This window comes from Nanorana parkeri, unplaced genomic scaffold (assembly GCF_000935625.1).
Source record: "Nanorana parkeri isolate BGI_ZX_2015 unplaced genomic scaffold, ASM93562v1 scaffold181, whole genome shotgun sequence".
Taxonomy (NCBI): domain Eukaryota; kingdom Metazoa; phylum Chordata; class Amphibia; order Anura; family Dicroglossidae; genus Nanorana; species Nanorana parkeri.
Window position 1 is genome coordinate 315,059 of NW_017306449.1, and position 18,770 is coordinate 333,828.

Genomic DNA, 18,770 nt, shown 5'->3' on the forward strand with positions numbered 1-18,770 from the left:
CCTGCGGTGCACCTCCCCCCCCCCCCCCCCCGCTCTGGAAGTCAGGGGCCTGCTGACGTTATCACACCTAATACAGGCGTGATACCGGATAACCCCACATTTTTACCAAGCAGGTTGTCGTCTGACCATAAGCCATTTGGTTCTGTTGTTTTGTACCCCAGATAGTTACATACATGTATAGTGCGTGTTATTTTTATGCACTTTAGGTCTATAATAGCCTGAAGAGTTATAAAACTTGCCTTAAATGTGCCTATCCTGCTTGCCGAGATGAGACTGATGTTATAATAATATTGCATCTTCTAGTCATTTCTGAGCTTGGTTTTGCTTTTCCTCAGTCCCCTGTGTTCATTCCTTCACACCCAGACTCTCCCTAATTCCAGACATCCTCTCTGGGCCGGCAGCCTATTTCATGTGGTCACCCCTGCTGTTCACAGATGCCTCCGCATTTCAATAGATGCTGTTTACTAGCAGGAGTCTCACCTTTTCCATAGAGACAGCAGATTGCACCGAGCCTCACTTCCTGCACTAATTACCTTGTTTAACCTCTTAAATGCCAGGCATTTTGTTTTGCAGCATCACAGAATTTGTGCGCCTTCAAAATGGTCTTTTCTTTGGTTTCCTCAGTTCAAATGTATTTGATTTCCATGGCAGCCCAGCCACTAGCTCCCATATTGGAAGGGCGCCTGTACTGAATGATATACTACAATTGTTTTGCTGATCTCCTTTTTCAAATGCTAGTTATTGACTGTTCCTTGGCTTTAATGCTTTCTAAATGACTGACCCTGAAAACAAACATGTAGCCAGTGACGTCACAGGAAAGTAAAAACTGCTGCTTACTTATTCAGATCTGTGAATTAGCAAGTATTGACGGCCATTGACTTGCATGAACAGACAGGCAATCTGAATTTTCATTGAACAAGAATAGTTTAGCAGTTCCCTCAGTACAGGTTTATTTTCAGATTCCTTTGCTTGGCCTAGTATACAGTCCCGGGTGAGAAGGTGGCAGCTGCTGTGGGAGAAGTTGCCCCACTCATAGGTAATCTCATTAAAATCCTAGTCATAGTAAAGCCTAAACATCCAGTACAAAGTCTAGCCAAGTGTTCTACTTTCCATGCCTGCAGGCTTCTGGTTCTGTCATACCTAGCCAAGTGTTCTACTTTCCATGCCTGCAGGGTTCTGGTTCTGTCATACCTATTGATGATTATTTTGATTGTGTATTTCTGATATGAATATTTATTTGTGTATTATATCTCATTTATTTCCAGCAGATTTAAGATCTCCAAGGTTATTGTGGTTGGTGACCTTTCAGTGGGGAAGACGTGTATGATAAATAGGTAAGAGAATGGGGGCATACAGTCCTAATAAAGTGAGGAATATCTCCATGGGGGAAAGCTAAGGCTGCCAATTCCCAAGCACAAATGATCACTCAGTGCGAGGAATTTACGGGTTTGCAGCAAAATCTCACACTAACCACAACGTTTTATCTTTGTTATGCATCTTTTTCTAAGTTGTGACATATTAATGACTCACTGCACATATTTTTCAACATTTCATATAATTTCTCAACCGGTACAGTCCAACATTTGCAATGTTAATCATTTTGCGTTAACCATTTCGCATCCTGGAGCAAAATTTTGCATGCGTTAACCAGTTGACATCCGCGGTGTTAAACCCCCTTCCCATCCAGGCCATTTTTCAGTATTCAGCGCTGCGGTACTTTGACTGACATTTATTCCGTCATGCAGCGCTGTACTGAAATGAATTTTATACATGATTTTTTTTTTGGCTAGAAATGCTTAAAACTTCCAAACAGTTATATGATTTCCGAAAGCAGCGGTCCTGTAGAATAAAAAAAATACTAGTTGCAATTTTTTAAGTCACGCGATATTTGCGCATGTTTATCAAACCAATATTTTTAGGGGCAAATACAATAACATACATTTTTACACTTAACTTTATTACTATCACATGTGTAGCACAGAAGTGATAGTTCCTTTTTGCGGAGACATCTTAGGGTTTGTTAGACCCCTAATTTCACCTATGAACCCCAAAGAAGCTAATGAAACACAGATCATACTTCACCAGCTTCTTCTCCAGCTACAGCAGCCAGAGCCACAGGCTGAAACTGGAAGTGACGAATCATCATCATGTTATGCGTTGTCACTGTAAACACACAGGTCTCACTGCCTACAGCTCTGCGGGTACCTTTAGATAGTGGTAATGTTAGATACTCACCCAGTGTAGAGTAGATCGAGGGGCTCTTTACCTTCAGCTCTGAACGTGACACAATACAGGGCAAAGCTGAGGAGGGCTAGGAACGCTATTCCCTGCTCTTTAGCAGATCCCTCATTGGTAAGGGATCCCTCATTCCTTATACATAGCCATCATTTTTCCTGCATTACTAAATTGTTAATAAATAGACCTTTCATTTCTCTTAGTGTGGTATTCCTAAGATTTTGGTGGAAATTACATTCCTAGACTTTCTATATATTGCCAACAGTGCCTTGCTGGAAGCAATATTGGAGCAATTATTAAACACAGATACTGGTCATACTAGAACCAATGGCAGAATGGTACACCAGCATTTCTACTGACACTAAGGGGGTTATTTACAGAGGAGCCGAAGGATCCAGCTGTAGCTTCGGCTGATCCTTCGGCCACCGGAGCCCTTTGGTTCAGTCGAACTGAAGGGCTGCTGTACGGGCTATTCACTATAGCCCGTACAGCAGCCGAAGGCGGCAGAGCGGCTCAGCCGGCATATGCTTCAGCTCGACTGACGTCAGCCATACTGAGCCAGGGTGAATAGCCGAACGTTGTCCGTCTCACTTCACTTCGGCTGGGTTATTCACTCGGCTGCCTTCGGCAGCTTTGTGAATAACCCCCTAAATGAAAAATATCATCTGATTCTCTTTTAACCCAGCTAATACAACAGTGCTAGAATCTGGTATTTATATTTTGCAATATTGCCTTTTTTTGTGTATGGTCACTAAACCTAACTCCAGATAACACATTTTGTAAATTCTGGACTTAGTGGAGAAGGGTTAGAACTTTTGTCAGGTATTTATCGCTGTGACACTAGAACTAGAAATGAGGAGAAATGGCAGAAAGGGAGGTACAGGCAGCGATAAAAACCTGGATCTAACCCTTCACCATTCTATAGAAAGCAGAAACCAAATGTTTTGTCTGGAATTGGGCTTGGTTTAATACTTACAGTATGTGCAGGCTCTGGTATCCAGATGTGATAAGTTAGTGAGAGAACAACCACTGTGTATTTCCTAATCTACTGCTATGTCAACTCATATTCTTATTTCAATGCTTTATCTGTGTTGTGTTCCTTTGTAAAAGGTTCTGTAAGGATGTATTTGATAAAAACTACAAAGCAACGATCGGGGTGGATTTTGAGATGGAGAGGTTTGAGGTCTTGGGAGTTCCATTCAGTTTACAGCTGTAAGTAATAGAAAATATGGAAGAACATACTTTACTTAACATTTGAAGTATTCATCTTGATACTAGAAGTAAACGCAAACATTTGTTCTCAGTGCCAATAGTCTGGTTCCTGTCATTTTCTGTGTAGGTCCACAGACGCAGGAAGCCACTGGAGATGCTCTATAGTTCACCAACTAAAAAAAGCATCCACTACACTACAGCAGCCCCCTAACACCTAATCCCACCTGATTTAACATTCGAGCCCCCAATATTTAACCTCTTGTTTAGCTCCAAACCTGAAATTGCTGCCACTGATGACTCTCCTTTTGAGAATATTAGTTCTAATTGAATGCAATTAAAAACATTTGTAAATCTTGTAAAAGTTGCTTGAATCTTGTATGAAAACATTAATACATTTAATTACTAAAACCAGTAAACAATAAAAGCTAAGCCTAAACCACATCTAAGCTAACACCTAACACTAAATAATACCTGTTCTGCATACATACCTCATTCTGCATTGGGGGGGCTCTTTATGCATACAATATAATGCACACAGAGGGCTTTTATATTAAAACATTTAGCATTTTTTACTAGGAGCAGTAAAATGAGAGGTTCAAAAGGGGGAGACATGGCCACATTGTACTGCCTTTGTCATGATTACAGGTAGTAAACTATGTATTGTATAGAAAAGCACATGTATGTTTAATAATTTTTTTTTTCATGTTGATGTGCAATTTCTCTTTTTTTTCCTATTAGATGGGACACGGCAGGGCAAGAGAGGTTTAAGTGCATTGCCTCCACATACTACAGAGGTGCTCAAGGTACGCAATAAAGATCTGTTTATTGGAGATGTTGCTTGTTAGTATTACTTATTGTGCTTTCTTGTTTTTCTTGTTTATTTGTATTGCATGCAAATATAAAAATATCTTACTTAAAGGAGAACTATGGGGTTAGGCCTTTTCCCCATTGTTCTCCTTAGGGTAACGGAAGGACACAAACTAGCGTCCTCCAGTCACCCTAAGCTCAGTATACCGCTACAGCTCGCGGTATACTGAGACACCACAGCTGAAGCGGATCCCAACAATTATGTCTGGATCCGCCCAGCTGCGTGAGTGACAGCTGGCTCTGCCTATCTAGAGGCAAAGCCAGCTGTACCAGCTCCCTCCCCCGTCCGTTCCGCCAATCAGCGCTGGAGGATTGGAGCGGGGAGGGTGGAATCCAGCCCCTCCCCTGTCACGGCAGAGAGCCGTGACAGGATCGAGAAGTGAGCGAATGCCGGAATGCGTTTGCTCACCTCCTGATCTACTGAGCCGACCTGTGACAGTCTCATTGTCACAGGTCGGCTAGAACTATGAGGTGAGTGAAAAGCACTCACCTCATAGTTCTCCTTTAACCTCCTGCCGTCCGCCCGTTGTGAAAAAACAGACGGACGGCAGACTCACACCAGGCGGCTTTTTTTTTTCAGCTAGGGGGCGCGCGTGCAAGGGCAGAAAAAGTCTGCCCATTCTTTACAGCCGTTATCGGCTGTTTGATATACATACGATCGGTGGCTCTATAGCCTGCCGATCGTATGCATGTGCTGGCTGGCTGCACGCTCCCCCCTCGAGTGCCGCCCCCCTTCCTGACACCTCACCTCAATCCCGGGATCCACTAGTCCATCTGCAGCCCGGGACCAGCTCGGAAGGGTGTCAGGAGGTAAGATGGGAGGGAGTTCAGCATCTTCCTCCTTGCTGATCCCCCTCCGTACTGTGAATGCAGAAGTGATGTGTAATACATCACTTCCGTATTCACCTGTCTGTCATCTGGCTGCTATAGCCAGAGAGAAGAAGCTGATGAAGCAGATCTCTGCTTCATCGCTTCTTTGGGGGTCCCCAGGTGACATTAGGGGTCTTAGAGACCCCTAATGTCTCCATAAAGAGGACCTGCCAGTGTGTGTTTGCTATTATATAGGGGGATTGTTAGCCCCCTATGTGATAGCAATAACAATAAGTGTAAAAAAAAAAATGTTAAAAAAAGTCACATATAAAAAAAGTAAATTAAAAAAAAAACCAACATGTTTCTATTTATGTGATGTATGTGTCATTTATATTGATTAGAATTTTTAAATTTACATGAGATTAACCCCTTCATGACTGAGGCCCTTTTTTAAATTTTTGCACCCATGTTATATTCCACATTTTAGGCCTGAAAAAATTGCTATTTAATCCGCATTGCTGCATACTTGAAATGGTGGTGGGATCTCCTTGACTGGGGGTCTGTAATATTTATGATTTAAAGCTCTATGTGTCCCTAAACAATTATATAAAATTAATTTCAGTACAGCGCTGCATGACGGAATAAATGTCAGTCAAAGTTCTGCAGCGCTGAATACTGAAAAATGGCCTGGACAGGAAGGGGGTTTAACACCGCGGACTTCAAGTGGTTAAAGAAAAACTATGGGGTAAGTGTTTTTCCCCATAGTTCTCTTTAGGGTCACGGGAGGACATATACTAACCTCCTCCCGTGACCCAAAGCTCAGCATATAGTGGGCTATTGCCCGCGATATAATGAGAGTGCCACAGCCGAGACGGATCCTGACAATACTGTATGGATCCACCCAGCTGGGTGATTGATAGCTGGCTCTGCCTATCTAGAAGCAGAGCCAGCTGTGCCCTCCCCCGCCCTTTCATCCAGTCAGCGCTGGAGGTTCGGAGAGGGGAAGGAGGAATCCCTGCGGGGAGCGGTGACTGACGGTCACCGCTCACTGCAGGGAGATGATCGAAAAGTGAGCGAACGACGGTATGTGCTCGCTCACTTACCGATCCATAGAGCCGAGCTGTGACAGCTTCTTTGTCACAGGTCGGCTCTATCTATGAGGATGAGTGGAAATCAGTCACCTCATAGTTCTCCTCTAAGATTTGAATTTGTTGATAATTATGTATCATCATACCGTGTTTCCCCGAAAGTAAGACCTACCCCGAAAATAAGACCTAGTGCTATCTTCGGGGATTTCTGTAATATAAGACCTACCCCGAAAATAAGACCTAGTTCGGGGTAGGTCTTATATTACAGATATCCCTGAAGATAGCGCTAAGTCTTACCTTCGGGGTAGCTGCACATGTAATTCAATTTCACATGTGAAGACCGGCCGCAGCATAGCATCAGCTGTGGAAATATCCTGACATACTGGAAAAATTTCATGTTACTTTGTTATGTCCAATGAATGTTTACTGAACTTTCAGGGAATGTAGCATTCCCAATTTATAAAATTTTCCTGCCAAAAAAACTAACTTTGGTGAATGTCGGGTTTTTTACCTGGTGAATTTTGCCCTGCAAATGTACAATCTAATCCTTTATAATTATGCCTTGTCGTTACATATAGTCATATACATACATACAGTATATTGGAAACCTATGTTCAGCATCAAAAATAATATTGCTAACTTGATTTAAAGGCAAACAACCCTTATATAATGTAGTCCAGCTTGGTTGAATAGGAAAACAAATCTTTCCTGATCATTAGGGACAGAAGCCTTTAATGTCTCCATTGAAAACTTGTATTAATGAATTTGAAAAGTGGAAGAACACTAAAGTCCCAAATTAGGCTTTATAGGCCAATCTGTAGGCTCAACCCATACTCAAATAAATTGATGGGTGAAAACACTGAATTTTAATCTTTGATTTATTTTCTTTCAGCCGTTATCATAGCCTTTGATCTCTCAGATATTTCATCTCTAGAACACACTAAGTAAGTACATTTTGTATGACACATGTACAATATAGTACAACGCATTCTGTTTTAGCATTGTGAGTAATTTGAGATGTTACATTACCTAACAGGCAATGGCTGCAGGATGCATTGAAAGAAAATGATCCCTCCTCTGTGCTGCTTTTCCTAGTGGGATCAAAAAAAGATCTTACTGTAAGTATAATAATATTGCTTACATATTGATTACACCCAGAATGATAGAAGAACTTAATCTTACAGTCACTCTTGATTTTTACAAGTCATCACACACACATTACAATCTGACTGCACAATCTCCTTTATATGTACCAACATTTATGTAGTGGAAGGCTCTGCCTGATCAGATACAGATTAAATGGATTGTTTAGGTAGGCTCTCATATTTGAACAGTTTTTGGTAAATCTAAAGGAAATAGTACAATTAAATATATTGTGTGGACAGTTTAAGGGTCACCAGAGTTCTGCAGATTTCTGTCCAATGAAATAACATGGCGGTAAATCACTGCCCCATCCACGGGATGTGTAAAGCAATGACATGTCCTTGGCTGAGCCTGCATAAGAGATACCATTATGTTTACTGTAGAGTCTAAGCTTAGTGTTACATATGTTTGTATCATGATTTTCAGATCAGATGTGAAATAAATACAACAAAGGGTATACCTAAATGAAAGTTTGCCAATTACCACAGTCTGCAATATACATCAATAGGAGGAGAAAAGTTCAGGAAGTCACAATACTAGAAATGATTCCACCATTAAACAGTGCAGGTGTTGTGTATAGATAACATACAGGAACAGAGGTTGTCCCTATTGTATTTGTAGCAGGTCTGCAGCAAATAGTGTGCACCCACTGCAAGTTAAAATGAAATGGTGACACTGACCAGTGCTATCAGATCCCCAAAGGTGGTCTAATAACTCCCATCCAAATGCTCAGATAATATGCAGCTAGTGCTACAGCATACCTCAGACCTGCTGCTGCCAATCGGATGCAGTCTTGTGGTACTTGCACTGACTGGGTCCCACTAGTCTCATGGAAAATCCACTCTTCTGCACCCAATTAGTATACTTGCATAGTCAGTCTTATATCAGCTCTAATATTATATTAAAACAGAAATGTTTCTTTTATTAGGGTGATATGGTCTATTTATTATAGAATCTGTAAATAACACTTTGATGTTGTGTTCTCTGTGCAGTCGCCCTCTCAGTACGCTCTCATGGAAAAGGATGCAATAAAAGTGGCCAAAGAGATGCAAGCAGAATACTGGTCTATGTCCTCATTAACAGGTATAAGCCACAAATCTCCATGCTTTATATCAGCTGTAAACATTGTACTCTTTACTTTTTAGTTAAACAGAGGGAGACCGACATTGTCTTCTTCATGTACGGGGGCGTTGTTTTTAAATTGATTTTTTTTTTTTTGCTCTTCTAGGAGAAAATGTGAAGGAATTCTTTTTCCGAGTGGCATCTTTGACATTTGAGTCCAGTGTGCTGGCTGAGCTGGAGAAAACTAACGCCAGAAAGATTGGTGAAGTAGTAAGTAAGTATGAACCCTTACACCAGAGTGGTTGGTGTTGACATGACTGTGCACCAGTGGTGGGCAACTTCAACCCCCCAGCTGTGCTCTAACAACGCATCCCAACATGCCTCCTCCTCTGACAGTCATGCACAGGGCCGGATTTACCACGGGGCCAACCAAGGCCCGGCCTCGGGGCAGCAGGGAGTAGAGGGGCAGCAGGCAGGGGTGTGGAACTCTTATCTCCCGACACCAGGAACATATGCAGTTCCGGGCACCGGGCGGGTAGTTGTTTTCTACACTTAGCCCTGCTTTGGGCATGCAGAGCTAAATGTACAACTGGGAAGCTACAAAAAAAACCTTGCCTTGGGGCAGCAGAGAGAGTAAGTCTGGCCCTGGTCATGCCTGCTCTTGCAATGCCTCATTGGATTTGTAGTTTGACAACAGCTAGAGGGCTGGAGTTGCCCACCCCCGCTGTACACATATTTGTGCAGTAGTTTCTGACAGGTTCACTACCAGCATTCCCCTGATCTGGGGACAGATGAGCGCTGCAGTGTGACCTGAGCTGCAGTGCTGAGTAACAACCAGCAGGTGGCGACAGCTTGACACTTGTCAGAACTGTTTACTGCCTTTGACTGTAATACGTTATATAATGTGTTATGTTGTATTATGTTGTATTATATTTCTTGTTAGCTGATTTTTTTTTTAAGATAGAGTATCATTCCTTAATAAGGTTAACAGGAGATGACCAATTTATTTGTAGTAGATGCACTTATATTACTAAAAATAACATATCAAGGACCTAAAAAAAAGAGTATTGACTTATGCAGGGAAATAATGGAATGTAACACATTGCTATTTATGTACATTTTTTCCTTTTGAATAGAGCAGGGAAAAGTTAGATTTGTATTGCCGCTAGGGAGATTGTCCTTGTTACTAGGATTGAGAGCGTGGGAAAACATTTTGAGTTGCCACCAGAACAGGAACATATGGGAAATCTGCCAGTAGGGACACTTGTTTCTGTAACTACTGTCAAAGAGAGAATTTTACGTTTTGGAGAGATCTCCTCCTACTTCCTATTGTGCCTTGAGACAGGAAGTGAAGGAAATGTTCCCCAATGCGTCAGTGAGAGGTCAAAAAAACATACCCAGGGTTTTATCCATACCCTACTTTATGTAAAACAAAAAAAATTACATATACTTTAAACAATACAAATGATACAGGGAAACCTCAACCCAAACTGTTTTTAGCTATTGCAGTAACAGGACAATAAATCAGACATGAAGTTGACTTTACTGTCTAGTGTCAAAGGAAACCCCAGCAGTGTGTTCAGAGCCCATATTCAGATATTCAGGGGCTACTTGTCAACATAGTTACATAGGAATCACGAACAGACTAACAGGGTTATTCACAAAAGCATGAAGAGTTTGGAGAAGGCAGGAGAAGTGACCAATCTAGGACAACATAGCTGAACTGGAAAGTGAACTGAATTGGAGACTTTTTCCAGTTCAGCTATGTTGTCCTAGATTGTTCACTTCTCCTGCCTTCTCCAAACTCTTCACCCTTTTGTGAATTACCCTCTAAGGGTCCATTCACACCACACGTGTTGGGGCTACCTGACCGTTGTTTCCAACACAGCCCAACATAAGACAAGGCAATCTCCCTTGTGACGGATGGGCACCATTCACACCATGGTGAGAACGGGGTGGTGTGCGCTGAAAAAAATTTGGGCATGACTTACTCTTTTCAGTGCGGCGGGATGCAATGTGGAACAACTGCCTCACACCCCGCTGTGCCCATACAAATTAATGAAATGTCACTTGTGACATTTCCATAAAGTTCTTAAAAATAAAGTACATAGTGCAATGTGCTGGGATTGGCGCATCGGCATTGTGTCCGGCTTTCCACACCAGGGCCTGCGCATTTTGCGCAATGGCTGGTGTGAATGGACCCTAATGCATATGGTAATGTTGTTGCCTTTTTAACATCCAGCTTGTAATAACGGCAATATATCTGTACAGAGATATGAATCATAATTGCTTTTTGTAGACCTTAATGATTATGTTTCATTTTCAGGGATAAATAGCAATGATAGCAACTTGTATCAGTCCTCAAAGAAGAACAAGTCAAAGTGTTGCCAGTGATGCAGGACAGCCAAGGCAGATATTTGCACTGAACAGCGAAACACCAAAGTGTTGCCCGTACACTATAGAAGCAAGACAAGGTTGCCCTGTTGTGTTCATGAAGGTTACTCAGGGCTCATCTTTTTGTTATAGCCAGATATGACAAGAGCGTTGTATACTTATGCTGCCACAGTGGTCACAGGGCAAAGTGCTGCAATCTATTCTCAAAGGTTGTTTAGTTTATCAAAATCTTATACGGGAGATAGTATATCCAGAAGAATTGGGAGCGAATTATTCTGTGCAATGCGGGATTTATAGCCCAACTGCACCTTTCTGGCAAAGTCAGTGTACAAGACTGGGCAGTGAAATAAACAATACATGCACAGTAGTATTTATCTATCACCTGTGGTATCCCTGTTTTTTCAAAAGCCAAGGGGTGACTGTAGACACAGATCTGTCTAATGGCCATGCTGAGAACTATTGGAAGGAATTGGAATGGTCGAGCAAACCTTTAATAATACCCTACATGACAGCCAGCAACATTATGCACAATTTCATATTTTAAAGGGAAGCTTTAGTCTTTTTACAGTTTTTAGTTATAAACATGAATGTGATCAGTTTATTTATAATCATTTTATCAGTTTTTGCTAATGTTTAAAATCCATGATTCTATGTATATATGTTATGCTGTATGATTAGGTTTGTCCTGGAAAACCTCTATGACTCATTATATATACAGGCTTTTTTTCCTGGCTCTGTAAGCCTGACCTGGTTTAAAAAGAGTGTACGGTAAAGTGCAATTAATTTGCATAGACAGGGCCTTGAGTTATTAATAAGCCTTGTCTCCTGGCACTAAGACCTGTCCTTGCCATCTGGCTGTCAAACATCAGTGCCTCTGTACAGAAGAGGTGCTTACTTTGATCATTGAATAAGAGAGCATGGTGTTCAGTGCAAAGCAGTTGGTTCACCGGATAGCTATTATTAAATTCTTTGCGTTCCTCTTCCACCCCACCACCAACCATCACCAGCTAATGCCCTGTGAAATACCAAATACTTTTGGATATTGGCAAACATGTTGATTTCTCCTTTTCTTCCCACAATACAATGCTAGGTGGCTAAACAAAGTGCCATTCCTAAGTGCTGGCATATGGAGGTACCATCGCCCTTTGTAAGCTCCAACCCAGAACCTGTGCAGGCCTTTTTCTTAGGGATTGGTGAGAAATGGGTGGTGGGGGTACATGCAAGATTATATTAGCAAATATTTAGAATGCCTAATAACCTAATAGTTTATATAAAATCAGTCAATTAATCAACATTACTATGTGCAGCCCTATACTAACATAAAAAAATCTCTCTCTCTCTCTCATATATATATATCTCGATATGTCTCTCTATATCTCTCTCGTGTCCCAGAGGTAGCCACCACACTCTTACTTGTAAGGTAAATGCCTGGGTGCTCATTCACAAAAATATACACACAAATCCAAAGTAGTTATGTATGCACTCATAGGTCTTGCAGCAAAGAGAAGTCAAGGCATCAGCATTTTAATCACTGCTGCTAGACCCATGAGTGTCTTTACACCTACTTTGTGCATATATATTGCTATTCACAACAATACTATATACTTAAACAACAACAAAATTGTTGGTGGAATCTTATTCTTCAGTTAACAATGCATAGTGCTATATATACAGTAATGCACACAAAGTGCTATATATATTGCTCACAAAGTTCTAAAAGTGACACAACCAATATACAGTATGTAAGAGTGACACAAACAATATATAGTTTATTTCATATAAACAGATGATCATTAACTTCCAGTCCATATAAAACACAAATCTTCTGCATCAGTGCAATGGCATTTCCAAAACTATTCATTATCTGCTGTAATCTTTCATCTGCTATAGAGCAGCATCACCCTTTAGTGGACACACTCTCACCTTGTAAGGAAGAACTATAAGGTCATATAGCGCATTTTCCAAGACTTTGTGCCTCAACTTCAGGGCCCCTGAAGTTGTAACACATAGGGCAAGGCTAGAGTGACACCATCAATTATTGATCAATTAAAGCGCGAGGTCTGGAATAGCGGCATCTCCGCAAGCTCAGAATCACCCGTTTCTGAGCTTTCTTCTTATATACGTAGTATAGTGCAGTGTAGACACATGTGAGTGTGTTTTATTAGGATTTTAATAAAGAGGTTTTTTTTTTATGGAAAGCACTGTGGGTTATGTTTATGTTCCCTTCTGAGCTGCACATCCTGGAGAAAGATTATAAGCAGTCCGAATCCCTGCTGTCTTATAACCCTATGGTGGGTAAATGCACTATATGACCTTATTTTACATTTAAGGTTCACCATACTAGCTTTTAGAAGGTGGTACATGACTGATACCTAAAGGGTGATGCAGATCATGTTGCTTTATACTAGATTACACCAGATCATTTGTTCTGGAAATATCACTGCACTCATATACAAGATTTGTGTGTTCTGTGGACTGGAAATGATTGATCACCTGTTCATGTTACATATTCACTATATATATTTTGTATCACTTTTACATATATTGGTTGTGTCACTTTTTGCACTTTGTGCCCAGTATATAGAGCAGTTTTTGCTGTGTCTGTCATACCATTTTCATGCACTGTTGATTGAAGAATAAGAATCCACCAACAATTTCTGTTTGTTTTAGTACTATCGTATTGTTGTGAATTGCGCTATTTATATATAGTATTTTTATGTTTGTACAGCGCTGGACATAGTAATTTAGATCAAGTAAACCTAAATGAGCAAGGCACTACTTTGCTTGAATATGGAATACTAAGTACATTCTATCAGAGGGAATATTTACAACTTGTATATGAACCAGTATCTAATAATATAAAAAAACACAGAAAAAAAATACTTGAGTTAAATGTTTATATAATAAAAATTCAAAATGTGTGCTTATTAAAAATACAATATAATTTCTGTTGATTTTAATAATTTCATTGCTCAGTCTTACAAAAGCAAATTTGTCAGGAATAAAAGTTTCAGTATCAATATGTTTTGTTAGCGTTAAATAATAATTCCCCAGCTAAGGCTTTAGGAACAATGTTCTGGGTATGACATTGCAGCCAAAAATTATTTTTTACTTTACTGGATATTATTCCTTTTTAATTAATAGAAATACATTTAAAAAAAAGAGAAATACTCAGACATGGATTAGCACAGCTCATTAAATGTGGGAACATTGCAATAAAGTCTATTTTTATGGTTTTTGTTAATGCTACAGTCAAATTGTTAAGCCTCTTTGTTATGCTTGAAAAAATATAATTTTATATGAACTGTCAAAGGAAAGCTGTGTTTATTCATCGGTTCATTTAGGAAGCAGACATGGTGGAGCCTTGGGCAGATTCTTTTTTTTTTAATTTAGATTATATTTTATTATTATTATTATTATTATTAGATTTTGTGGTATTAAAATACCGGGAAAAGTATCTCACATTTGCCAAATACATTTAGTTAAGCTTCCTACATACAAGCATACTCAGCGTGTGTTCTCATACTCAGAACGCTCATCAACGTTGTCTAGAGAAGCTTTATCACTGGGCTTCATGGTTCAACACAAACCTCAGGCAAATCATTTGCTCGGCCTTTGCTGCAATAAAGTCAAAATAGACTGCAGCATCTGTGGGTGCTTAGACTGTGGTCCCTGACCATTTTTTATCAGGGCCAGTGTCAAGGGGCTTTTGCTCACTTAAGAACTGTTTATCTCTCCCATACAAAAGCAGTTTGAAGCAGGTCAAATTCAGGTCAGAAGGTGACAAACTGCAGGTCAGATTCACCTGTCATTGAATACTGAATGATCTCAAATAAAACTGATGTCAAAAGCACATTGTATTTGCCCATTGACACAGGCCCAAAATTCACCAACTTAGGCCTACTCTCTGTCTTGGTTAAAGAATAAGTCTCATGAGGAATTTTATTTTATCCACTGGGAAACAATTACATAAAGCACTTGGTCTGGTGTGGATGAGTGGCACCATCGCGGGGAAAAACCACCTCTATATATTGTTGGCTGTAGCTCACTTCCACCCTGAAGCCTAAATTATGGGTGCTTCTGTGAAGGGAGGTACAGCCAGCATTAAACCCAGCCCCCTCTCTTATCTGACTGTTCATTTACTATAAGGAATGAACAATCCTTGCTACAGGGCTTTATGATAGACATGCCGGCTGCTTGTAAACATACAGGGCAGCAGTACCGCTATTACACAGCCCCAACAGTGCTGATTGTTCATTTGTAAAAGAGCACTCACAGTTGCAGGGCTGTGGTCCACCCACTGGGGTTGTTTGTAAGCACAGCCCCGGCAGATAGATCAGAGCCCACAGTGTTGAGTGATCCTTTATGAATGTACATTCAGTGCGAATGGGGACAGTACAGTGTATTACACAGCCCTGACAGCACTCAGCATTCATATAAAACCTCACTCAGTGCTGGGGGCTGTGATCTATCTGCTGGGATTGTGTTTACAAGCAGCCCCAGCAGACAGATCACATAGCCCTGCAGCGCTGAGTGTTCTTTTATGAATAAGTGCTGTCAGGACTGTAGTGCACTGTACTGGCCCCCACAGTGTTGAGTGGTCATGGAGGCTTAAATAGACAAATGACGTAGTACACACAGATTAGCAAGCTAAAGAGTGTCAACACATAATAGCACATTCTAAACATCGGTGCACCCCTACCACCGGCATTGGCGCCAAGCAGACCCTTTAAACCTGAGTTCTGCATAACCTCATTGCAAAATGGACTTACATTGTGTATTCCAGTGACTGATGATCTCCAATCCTGAACGTGTGCCTGACCTTCATTGCTGACCCGGCTTCCTGCTGACCTGCCCCTGGATTTCCCTTGTGTGCTTATGATTGCTGTTCGCATATGTTCCCGACCTTGGCCTGGACTTCTGACCAATATTATGCTTACCGACACTGTATCTCACTGCCTGCATATCCCTGCACTTCTGATACCAGTGCTCCCAAGTTCTAGTTACCAGTCCCTTCACCTAGGCACTTGTGCCTATCCTTCACCCTTAGCTTCCAGGGGTGCACGGACAGGAATTGTACAAAAGGCCAGTCTTGATGGGCTCCACTTACAGGTACATGACATCAGCACTATGTTTGAGGTTTGCAGACTTCCTTCCAGACTGAACCTCCTGTTTACTGAACTTTGCCCAGTTCGCTTATCCCTAGTCTTTATGGGATGGGATTAAAGTGGACCCAGCATCAGATATAGTTTTTTTTATTTTAAAGTGTATGTATGCTAAATACTGGTAAATGTAAGACTTCCAGTTATTTACTACTCACAGAGAACGCAGTACTTCCCCTGACAATGCCTTCATCTGCTTTTCTACAAAGGAACGAGCCATCTTTGTTCAGGCACCATCCAGGGTCAGTCATTTTGTTCAGCCATTATCCAGGGTCAGAATCTACTTCCTGGACTAAAAAAGGGATGTTCATACTTACCTGTCCAGATACCCATTTCTGGAAACTTTGCTTTCTTACACAATATATCTGACAGCAGACTAATACAAGTAGGAAAAAGCAGATCGAAGCACATGGCGCAGTGGGGGAAGCAAGCAGCAGTCACAATGAAAGCGTCTTGGATGTGAAGAGTTTGCTGGTGCTTTTGTTCTGCAATAGAGTGTTGATTCCAGCAACAGGTGGTGGTACAGGTAAGTCTTCCTTTGCAGGGATTTTTTTTTTCTATTTTTTAATCAGGTGATAGGCTCACTTTAAAAAAGAGAACCATGAGATGAGTGATTTTCACTCAACCTCATAGTTCGAGCCGACGTGACAATGAAACTGTCACACGTCGGCTCATTAGATCGGGAAGTGAGCGAACACATACCATCGCTCACTTCTCGATCATGTCCCTGCAGAGAGCCGTGACTGTCACTCTCGGATCCCTGAAGGGCTTCCCCCCTGCCTGCTCCGATCCTCCAGCGCTGAATGGCGGAACGGAGGGGGCGGGTACAGCTCGCTCTGCCTCTAGATAGGCAGAGCCAGCTGTGAATCGCGCAGCTGGGTGGATCGTGACAGTAATGTCGGGATCCGTCCCGGCTGCGGCGGTCTCAGTATACTGCGAGTCGTAGCTCTAGGTATACTAAGCTCTGGGTCACAGGAGCACGCTAGTTTGTGTCCTCCTGTGACCCTTAGGAGAACTATGGGGAAAAACACTTACCCCATAGTTCTCCTTTAATGACAATAGGGAGACATTTTTTTTTAAATAAAAGGTACTTTTACTATAATTTGTCAATAATTTATTTAAGCAGACTTGTAATGTTACCAAACAGTCCATTTAAATCACACAAAATTTTTAGAACAACAGTCTGATAAAAAATTAAAACCACATTTATACTCCAATGATTACTACATACAGTTCCACAGCCATGATAAAAGCAGACTTGCAAAAATGTGGCATTTTTCATGATTTGTTTGCTTGTAGATGTCACAAAGGTGTGTAGATTGACCATTGCTTGGGGAGAAATTTTAAAGTGTATCTAGACCCAAAAAGAACAAAAATTTAATCCCTGTTGATCTCATCACAAATGTAATGTCCCTGTCACTTCTTGTGAACTGAACTTAAAATTACAAACAATGTTATCTTCCTTCCAAGCTATCTTCTGTGAATTACAAATAGCCCTGCACCCCAAGATGTGCTTGTAGTCCAAACCAGGAAAGCAGCCTGCTCCTCCATAGATACATTGGAGTAAGTGTCGCCACCCTAGGAAAGGAAGTTTGTTGTTCGTAGGTTCACCAAGTGAAAATATAGGGAAAAAATTAAAAAGCTGCCACATCTAAGGACTGGCAAGCTGTAGTAGAATAATTTACACCTTTAATTGGTCAAAGATGGGTGGCTACCTTTTATTACCAGAGGGTGATGTGTGTTACAGGAGAGTGCTGATATTTCCCCAAGTAGACTGTATAGCAGAGAGACTGTCATGATACTACAGAAAGCACCATGCTATCAGAAATACTGCCATATGAGAGAGACTCATGTTATCAAAGACTTCAAAAAAGTGGAATGTCAGCGAGGGGTGCGCCGCCGGCGGGACCAGGGATGGGACACTACCGCCGCGGCGATCGCTTGCTTCTGTTCACTCTTCTCTTTCTCGGCTGCTGCAGCTACAGAGCGGCCGAGAAAGAGAAGAGAGAACAGAAGCGAACGATCACCGCAGCGGTAGTGTCCCATTCAGAGCCGGCACTAGCTCTCTGTGCTCCCTCTCTCTCCTCCCGGCCTCTGCTGCTTCATCTCCACGAAGCAGGCACTCAGAGAGGCGGCTCTGATCACACCTGTTATCGCTTCCTCTCGCTCCTCCCAGTCGCTCTGAAGCTGCAGAGGTCGGGAGGAGAGAGAGGGAGCGCTGACAGGTGCGATCAGAGCTGCCTCTCTGATTGCCCGCTTCGTGAAGCTGCAGCGGTCGGGAGGAGAGAGAGGGATCGATCAGCCGCACTCAATATGGCCGCAAGCGACGGGCATACTGAGTTTAATACTGCTTTGATCACACCGCTGAGCGATCCCTTTCTCTCCTCCCGACCGCTGCAGCTTCAGCTCCACAAAGCGGGCACTCAGAGAGGCGGCTCTGTTATTAATCTTAGTGCCCCACTCAATATGACCGCAAGCGATGGGCAAACTGAGTGGGGCAACTCAGATTAATAACGTCCGAAAGATGTGGACTGGGAGGGGGGCCTTTTTAAGACTGCTCTGACTTTAAGACTGCGGCGGCGGGGAGAAGAGAACAAGAAGCTCGACTGGCATCATCTGTGCCCGCTTCGATTGGGCTCCTCGGCGGCCACAGCAGTTTCCTCCGCCCACCTCAGCTGCCATTGGTAGGAGACTGCCATGCTAGCAGACAGATTTACATATGAGAGACTGCCATTTTTTAGAGCTTGACAGATTGTAATATTAATTTCAATAACAATTACCTCACTGGACTACATCA

The 18,770-nt window shown here is 41.9% G+C and overlaps 1 protein-coding gene across 4 annotated transcripts in view; it reads left to right on the forward strand.

Annotated features, from left to right (window-relative positions):
• Nucleotides 1-10,938, forward strand: part of RAB34 (RAB34, member RAS oncogene family) — a 19,976-nt gene extending 9,038 nt beyond the window's left edge. The window contains exons 3-10 of one of the 4 annotated variants that reach the window (XM_018555015.1): nucleotides 1,266-1,334; nucleotides 3,346-3,447; nucleotides 4,186-4,250; nucleotides 7,105-7,156; nucleotides 7,249-7,330; nucleotides 8,348-8,438; nucleotides 8,584-8,691; nucleotides 10,744-10,938. In XM_018555015.1, coding sequence (XP_018410517.1) covers nucleotides 1,266-1,334; nucleotides 3,346-3,447; nucleotides 4,186-4,250; nucleotides 7,105-7,156; nucleotides 7,249-7,330; nucleotides 8,348-8,438; nucleotides 8,584-8,691; nucleotides 10,744-10,811 — 637 coding nt within the window. In that variant the 3' untranslated portion in view covers nucleotides 10,812-10,938. The remainder of the gene's footprint in view (nucleotides 1-1,265; nucleotides 1,335-3,345; nucleotides 3,448-4,185; nucleotides 4,251-7,104; nucleotides 7,157-7,248; nucleotides 7,331-8,347; nucleotides 8,439-8,583; nucleotides 8,692-10,743) is intronic. The other 3 variants (XM_018555016.1, XM_018555017.1, XM_018555018.1) reach the window with 3 other exon arrangements.
• The last annotated feature ends 7,832 nt before the right edge of the window (nucleotides 10,939-18,770 follow it).